The sequence below is a fragment of the Nematolebias whitei genome, chromosome 11 (assembly GCF_014905685.2).
Source record: "Nematolebias whitei isolate Nwh7 chromosome 11, NemWhi1, whole genome shotgun sequence".
NCBI classification, from domain to species: domain Eukaryota; kingdom Metazoa; phylum Chordata; class Actinopteri; order Cyprinodontiformes; family Rivulidae; genus Nematolebias; species Nematolebias whitei.
The window spans coordinates 29,267,527-29,276,669 of NC_056508.1; the positions used below are offsets into that span (position 1 = coordinate 29,267,527).

General features: G+C 41.1%; 1 protein-coding gene across 1 annotated transcript in view; it reads right to left on the minus strand.

Annotated features, from left to right (window-relative positions):
- Positions 1 to 742: 742 nt before the first annotated feature.
- Positions 743 to 9,143, minus strand: part of LOC119417264 (extended synaptotagmin-1) — a gene marked incomplete at its 5' end in the record, with an annotated part of 26,267 nt that continues 17,866 nt past the window's right edge. The window contains 1 exon segment of the mRNA XM_037684475.1: positions 743 to 916. Within this exon segment, the coding sequence (XP_037540403.1) occupies positions 743 to 916 (174 nt within the window).

Genomic DNA, 9,143 nt, shown 5'->3' on the forward strand with positions numbered 1-9,143 from the left:
TCTCTCTCTCTCTCTCTCTCTCTCTCTCTCTCTCTCTCTCTCTCTCTCACACACACACACACACACACACACACACACACAAACACACACTTGCACACCCGCAAATATATATGCTCTTTTTTTATTTTAGGCTACAAATACACATGCTCGTCGACACATACGTACTCAGCCTCACTCTTTCTGTCACACACTCCAGATAATATACACACGCTGCTGGGACTCAGATATGTGCTGCGGATTGATCCAACTCTTTTATCTGCTAAATAACTTAGCATCGATTGAGCGAGGGGAAAGGGAGGAGGAATAAGAGGAGGAGGGAGGCATGGATGTGCAGAGAGAATTAAAGCCCACCAATATCCATGAGCTGTCCGCACTGCCTGGACAAGTCACCATGTCACACAGCACACACATTTCAGAAAAATACCCTTCTCATACTGCTACATGGGGGCCGTTTTCCTGCAATAAATTGTCATATATATGGATTTAATTCTTTTACTTTCCCCCAAAAGCCTCCTAGCATCGCTCCATTATGAGTCTGGACTCTAACAGGTACTATCTATTTCTTATTATTTGAAGCAGCCCGAGGAGAAGTGTAATAGTGGCCCTTCACTCGGCCTCAGGGGAGCCAGCGCTACACCCATCCAGGGTTCAGAGGCTAATTGGATATATCACTGTGAAAAACATTTAAAATCCCAAATCAATACCTGCCTCTTTAATGCTTTTCCTGAATAAGTGCTCCTCTCTATTGCTTCTGAACCCCCACCCACTCTCCCATCTCTCTGCTCGGGCCCTGTCTCGTGCACCATCCCTCACTACCTACAGGGGCCACGTGATACGTGTAGAGGTCAATGAGCTGAGGGCCACTGGGGGCCAAGAGAGAAGCAGCCCCCACAGGGGTCTTAGAATTGAAAGGTTTCTGGTGATGGGAGACATTACGGGAGATGACATCAAAGTTTTCCGGCTGACGTGAACAGTTTATAAAATAAAAGGCAGCAACAGGCAGGATGGGGTTCATTTATGCACTTGTCCAACAATTTTTAGTCAGGTCATCTGGATGGTTTCTTTTTTTGTGCTGAGACGTTTCGCCTTCCATCCAGAAGGCTTCATCAGTCTGAGGAACCACCAAACATAACTGCTTCTCCCTCAACAGCTTACTCAAAAGTGGAAAAACCAGTTATGCTGGTGCTAAGATGGTCTCAGCACAACAAAAGAAACCGTCCAGACCTGACTGAAAATTGTTGGATTTTATACCTGGATTATTGAGCATGGACTTTGGTGTTTATGTGCTTGTGCTCATGCATTCAGGGTAGCTTCTATGAGTCATTTTAGGGGTGTACAGAATTGCAAATACTGGTTGTGAATCAGAGAAGAGCGCATTTATTTAAAAACAAACAGAAGTCCAGCGCAGTGCAGATCTCCCTGCACCTGAGGCTTGAGAAACGCTTAGGGTTAGAGGTCAGCACCAACTGCAGGCACACAAACATTCATGCAAAATCTTTGTTTTCACTTAATGATGTTAACAAGTGTCCTTTCCAAGCACTCCCTGAAGCTCACGTTCCTGAAGGGACCCATTTATGTTAGCTAGTTCTTATGTGTCTTCTATTTTTAGGAATAAAAAGTTGATCTTGTTTGAGTGCTGTGTTTCAAAAATGACCCAACTCTCACCAAAGTGGTCAGTTTTATAGTTTTTAAGCTAAAATGAAGTTTGTTGGTGGCTAAGAATCATTCTCAACACAATCCCTGGGCCCTAATGCATCTTATGACATCTCCCAGTATCACATGAGAGGGTGAAAAACATCATTTGCAAACTTTGACCAAAACAGTTATATCTCTGTCCCTTTTCGAGATTATTTTTGTTTAACACTCTGGATGCAAGGCACACAGGAAACAAGCCTCTTAGATCTTTCATTTGTGTTCTAAACCATGGGACCCTAAAGTCCCAGGTTCAATTCCCAGTCAATGCACATCTCGTGGTGTCTCTGAGCAGGACATCTTATCCCCAATTGCTCACCGAGGTGCTTTCAATAGCTGCTCACTGCTCCACCTGGGGGTGGATGGGTTAAATGCAGAGGTCCAATTTCACCATTGTATGGGGACATACGATGATGACAACATATACACATTCTTCTTCTTATTATTATTATTATTATTTAAACTCTGTTATAACCTCATTGCCACCTGGACATGATGCTGGAAGTGACGATGTAAAGCTGGTTTACAGAAGCCTCAGAAAATTATAATTTGCATGTCCTGTTTGGAGTCATTGCAAGGGATCAAATCCCTGATTGAATTCATGAGGCTGGATCACGGTCAGCAGAGCCCCTGTTGTGTTCCTGCCCCGTTTTAAAAGGTTGTGTGTGAATTAGCATCATCTTTGCGTCTTTGTGTGTGCATAGATGAGCATGGATTTGAATGAGCTTTCTTTGGGGATCAGTTTAGAACTGCCAGCATCACTGCCTTTGACATAGTTTCATTTCCAGAAAAACAGGAAGCAGAGATGGTCGTTTTGCACGTCTGTCCCAGCGGCTGCAGTTAACATAACCCTGGATGTGCACTGATGTACATGTGTGAGATATAACGATGCATATTTGGGCTGTTTGTAGGGAAGTACATCACATAACTACAGGTCAGATTTCTTGGCGCATCAGACGGACATTGTCGAACATCTGCAACAACATTTGTTGATATGTTGCTGTGGATGTTAGTGACTGACAGTTGTTCCTGTTTTGTTTTGCTCTGTAAGATCTTTCTGCCTTTGAAACTGGGGTCATGAGCCAGGGTGTCCTGTCACTCCTGGCCGAGAAGTAGAAGTGGGTCATAACAGGCTATCCCCGTTGTGCACAAACTGATTACATCTGACACACTGTTTTTATTGGAGTTTGTCCTCACTCAGTTTTAGTGCCCCCCCTTCTCTCCCCTGCCAAGTTCCCTCCTCCATTTTCTCCCACCTCCTCTTCCCACTCCTTCCTTCCTCTGTTTGCTTTTGCACCCTCGATTCACTTTTTGTGCCAACTTTTCCTTTTTTTTTTTGTCAAATTACCCTCCCTTGGTCTGTTTTCAGTGTCTGCCTGCGTATCCAAAGAGGCTATAGGGGCACGAGTGCAAAATATTGTTTTATGTCTAAACCCAACAGTAAGTGCATTTTTTACTCATTTTTAAGAGTTTGTTTTTATGCAGCTAAATGTGACACAACAGTTAAATGTGTTTTTGTCTTAATAGTTAAGGACTCACTTTCCTGCTCAGAACTACATATTCTGAAAAAGAAGCACACGCTGTTTAGAGCAAGAGCGTTAGCAAGTTTGTTAGCCCAATAAGCATATTTTTTTGAGGTATTGTATGAATGATTTTTTTTTTTTTTTTAACCAATATTATCAACTCCTGCCCAGAAATGTGTAATACTGTTTTGCCTGTGAAAATTAATTTGTGTTTGCTTGTCTTCCTGGATAGATTTTAACAAAACTTTCAGAAAGTTTTCTTTGGCTTCACATTCATAGCTGTTGAACTTTTGTAGTTTACTTGATTCAGTGTGACTACCACAGCTAATCGACATGAGCAGATACAATACTGACTATAGCTGAGACAAGTTTACAGGGATTTTTTTCTTTTGACTGCTCTCTTCTTCAGGGGTCACCGCAGCGAACTAACTCGCACAAAGACTTGGTAATTATTTTTACGCCGGATGCCCTTCCTGACACAACCACAGACCACTGAGCTACCTCATCCCTCTGTGTGGAGCAGAGAGCTGCCATTTAGGGAACCTAGGGGAGCAGATGGTGGGGGTTAAGGGCCTTGCTCAAGGGCCCAGAGTGGGGCAAATGAAGATGGAGATAGATGTGGGTGTGATGTCATCAGCACGGGGAGTTGAACCGGCGATCTTCCGATCATACGCCCACCTTCTCTAACCCCTGCGCCACCACTCCCCTTGTGGAGTCAAGTTTACAGATATTGAGTTAAAATATGGTCTGGTACCTGGAAGTAATCTCCAACATATTCTTCAAGAGCTAACAGATTGTATAAAGTTGTTGTTTCTAACTTTGTCATTTATTATTGGAGTCAACACTGTCTGTTGACAGCGGCCACCACAGCTAATCATCCTTAGAATGTTAAGGAATATTTTTCTGCACAATTTTACAAAACATAAATCCACTGGTTAATGTTTTCAAAAATAAATTTTCATTTCCCAATTTATTAGTAGTAACAAAAGCCTTTAGAGGTATAGTTTTTTAACAAGAAAGGATCTGTCATGGTGTATAAAGTGCTGCAGTCTCCCCAACACAAAACTGCCCTTAGTGTTCTTTAGAGTTTATCTGCAGGGTGCATCATATTCTGTGTGCATGTGGAGGCTCGACAGATCCTCTGGATTGTGACAGATGTGTGGAGACACACTCCATACAGCTCGAACAAGCCAAAGATCAACATGATAACCTTTCACCGTCAACCCCAAAAGGCGGAGCAGTTGTGCACTTTGCTGTGTTTGAGCTCAACTCATTTCTAAACGCCAATACAAATATGCAGGCAGCCATCAGTGTGAGCAAGGGACAAAAAATGAGAGAGGGAACTTATTAATGCAGCACATGGCTGTAGTTTAACTTGTTTAGTGGTTTTACACATGCAATATGTCTTAAAAAAAGAAATCAAATGAATAAAATAACATGTAAAATAGGTGTGTTAAAGTTCTAAATGTGGACTAAAACGACATGAACTGTAAATTTGGAATAGGGAAGACTTTCTTCAAAGAGGAACAATCAAAACAGATTTTAAACTTCCTTAAATTGCTCTTCTTCACAGTAAGTTGTACTTTTTTCTCTTTATTTTCAGTTGTTTGTCCAGGAACTGTCCGACAACTGGTGGTGTTATTACAGAAAGAGGACATACGAGGTTGGCCAGATGGACTTGTTTGCAACTGCCTTTTTTCTTCTATTTATGTGCACTAATAACTTCATTTTTCTCCAAAGTCAAGTACTGTAATAATACTGTATATATTTTAAGAATTTCATCCATCCATCCATTTTCTTCCACTTATCTAGGGTCGGGTCACGGGGGTAGCAGCATAAGTAGGGAGGCCCGGACTTCTCTTTCCCCAGCCACTTGGTCCAGCTCCTCCGGGGGGATCCCAAGGTGTTGCCAGGCCAGCTGAGAAACATAGTCCCTCCAGCGTGTTCTGGGTCTTCCTCTGAGTTTCCTCCCGGTGGGACGGGTCCAGAACACCTCACCACGGAGGCGTCCAGCAGGCATCCTAACCAGATGCTTGAGTCACCTCAACTGAATCCTCTCGATGTGGAGAAGCAGCGGCTGTACTCTGAGTCCTTCCCGGATGACTGAACTTCTCACCCTATCTCTAAGAGAGAGCCCAGAAACTCATTTTGGAGAAAACTCATTTTGGAGAAAACTCATTTCAGCCGCTTGTATCCGTGATCTTGTTCTTTCGGTCACAACCCAAAGCTCATGACCATAGATGAGGGTAGGAATGTAGATTGACCGGTAAATTGAGAGCTTCACTTTTTGACTTAGCTCTCTCTTCACCATGACAGACCGATACAACGCCCGCTTCACTGCAGACGCCGCACCTATCCACCTTCCTATCTCTCGCTCCATTCTTCCCTCATTCATGAACAAGACCCCAAGGTACTTAAACTCCTCCATTTTAAGAATTTATTATAAACAATTATGGCTGTTTTTATGTTTTAAGGCTGATATCATAAGTAAATTAAAATAGAAGTCATGCAGAGAAAATCTTGTTTACTTACATGAAGCTAATTTGTTTCTGCAGGTTTGTGGTTACAGTAGTCCCTCGATTACCGCGGGGGTTACATTCCAAACACCACCGCGATGGGTGAAAAACTGCGAAGTAGGAATGCTGTATTTATTTTAGTATTCATATATATTTTAACTAGGCTTTATAAACCCTTCCTTGCAATTTTCTAAACTATGCAATTGTAACAATATATGTGTATGTACTGTACAACACTGCAACATTTTACTGTATATGGGTACTCACCACCTCTGCAGACCAGAAGCTCAGTTTTGGTCAGGTTGGGTTCCAGTTCTGCAGAACTACCCTGCAGTGACGAAGCCCACCGCCCCATCCAGGTTGATGTGCGTGTGGATAATTGAATTTCAGGAAGCTTCAGGATTATTTGCAACTTTGCTGTCAGTTCTGTGAGTTTAATAGATAGATCGTTACTTCTGATATTGTGTGGCAAAACTTTCCCTCCATTTTGTCAGAAGGCAGCGGCCGGAAGCACTGTTGGCTTCTGGGTAGTGCAGTTCTTTTGACTGGCGTTACAGTATAGGCTTATTGAAAGAAAACTACAAAATGGTGGCACGTGTCTATTTTTTCTTTAACTTTTTATCCCATACCATCTCAATCACATGAGTAATGTTAAAGTTGACAATCATGTGTCTTGTACAATCTTACGTTGAAAAACCGCGAAAGAGTGAGTCTGCGAAAGTCAAACTGCTAAGTAGCAATGGACTACTGTACTTCTCACATGGTGATCAATGAAAACATGGATACAGAAAATGTCATACATCCTTATGTATGTGTGTATATATATATATATATATATATATATATATATATATATATATATACATATATATATATATATATATATATATATTGTAGTGAACCAGATGACCTGATGATCTGACCCTCATCCGACCCTGATGACCTCAAATCTACCAGATGGACAGAGACTGTTATTTTCATTGATCTGAATAAGTCTGGGCCATCTGATGACTTTCTTTCTTGAATTAATCAAGCAGAAAAGACAATCCTCTATAATCATTACTGTTTTACAAATGTTTGATAATCAAATTGTGTTAGTTTCACTCAATGCTTACAGGTTGAAAAGAACTACTCATTTTTATTTTACATAAACAGTAAGTAATGATTTTTATTCCTCATTCAAAGAAGAAATCACCTGAATATGCATTTCTTGATTTTCTGTCTGAAATGAGCCAAGTCGTAAGTGTGTGAAAGTTGAAGCTTCGGTCAACTAAATGTTTACTGAAGAAGAAATGTCATGTTTTACTATTTGAAAAGATTACCAAGTGTGAGACTCCACGAAGTCTGGTCGACTGCAATAATCTTTTCTGTATGTTGAAAACAATCCTTGACTTTTGATAATAACTTACGTCAAAAAACCACACCTCTTTCTGGTACATCCACGAATCAGAAAGCTCTAAATTGAACCGGAAGTCGACCCAAATAAAATGTGGCAACTTCCCAGTTCATGTTCGAATGGAAAAGATTCCGAGAATGAAAAAGTTCTCAAGGAGTTCAGAAGAGAACTAGAGTTATGGAGAGTTTTGGAGTTGGAGTCTGAGAAGATCTGAAAGAGTCTGAGAGCTGCTGACAATGAAGAGTCAGAGTTGCCGAGAATCCAGAGACGTTTTGGGATTATGATTCTGTTTGAACTAACCACGCACGACTCTCCAAGGATTTTAGCTGTTCTCAACGGAGACGCTGATATCAGTTGAAAAGGATTCTTACTGAGGTGATCGATCGTCAACAAGGTAACGGTTTCTTCTTCGACTAAAGTGTACCTGGGACAAGCTGAGATACCTGATGGGAGCGTGCAATTTCTGGTCAAACAGATTAAATTCCCTCACATATTCCTCTTTAAGATAAATCTCAGTTTCCTCTTAAACTCACCTCTCTCTCATAAATCAGTACAGATATTTTTAGAAATATCTGAAGCAAAGTCCTCAAATCACCGCCGAGTGATTTGAAGTTCATTTTCTGTGAAACTGTCTGTTATTATTTTCATATTTTGCCAAATTAATGTAAATGTTTGATGTTAAACTTTGATTCTGAAAATAAATGACTCCATTCATTTGATGGGTCAAAGGTAATAACGTCTCTCGTTACATTTCTGTTAAAATCAATACACGACATTACACAGTCAGAAAAATGAAGAACTCGTGAATATTGTATGCATATATATTTCATATATTTGTCATACAACAAGTGACACGTACCCACGTGACTCACTACAAACTGGTGGCCCGTAACGGTTCATGAATGACTGTTAATTCGTGTAAAGATTGATTTAAATGTTGGCATGTTGAAAAAGTAACAGTTTATCAGCTGTGCTGAAACCGTGCGTCTTTACGCAGCGCAATTGGAGCTGCGCGCTTGTGTTACGCTGGCAATGTTTTAAAAGCTGAAATTGTGTCATTGAGTCTTTATAAAGCTGAATTGTACGTCTGTATGTGTAACATAAGCTGGCTTTGAGCTGTGGAAACGCTTTATTCTGTTTAAACTGTGTTCCAGACGCTGTTCTGGTCCGGTTCGGTTCTGTGGTTCCGACTCGGTTCTGAAACGGGTTCGAACGAGTTGTTTTAAATAGCTAGAAAGACGTTTGTCACGGAGCGCCGTCTCCGTGCGGCTCAGGGGGTTATTCGTTACAAATCTTAACAGAAAAAGTGCATTTTGATGGTTTAAAGGACGAAAAAGTGACGAACTATTTTACGCTAATCTAACTTGCTAGCTGGAGAAAACGCTTCCTGATTGGTTGAATTCGCTGTTGTGGAGCGCTCTGATTGGTTGAGAAGGCTGACTGGCGTGGCTACGTCACTTCCTCTCACCCTGCGCTGCTTTGCCATTGGTGATTTCAGTCACGTGACCCGGAAATGAAATTCGTTTTCATAGGGAAATAAAATCTGCTTTTTAAAGCTGAAAAGTAACTTTAAAGTGGTTTTGACACGCTGGTCAAGTGCTTCGAAGCTATTTGCTGAAATTTTGCTACGTCAGAGTTTAAAATTCGTCAAAAAACGATGTTTTTAAACAACGCTAGCGATGCTAATTTTAAGCTAAACAGCTAACGACCGGAGCTTAAACTACGCTTAAAATCACTAAATGAAGCTGCTATACAGTCCCAAAAACTCATGTTTGAAGCTATAAAGTCTGATTGCAAAACTTTTGCCACTTTTGTGTAAAAAATCCGTTCAGAAATGTTGATTTTAACCGAGTTTAGCCGAAGCTAACTTCAAGCTAAGCAGCTAACAACAGGATGTCAACCGAACGCCACAGGAAGTTATAGCACCCCTAGTGGACAACACAAACAGTGACGGAGTTATAATTGTTGAGGTAATACTGACATCTCCTGGCGAGACGTGAGATCACAGGTTTCACT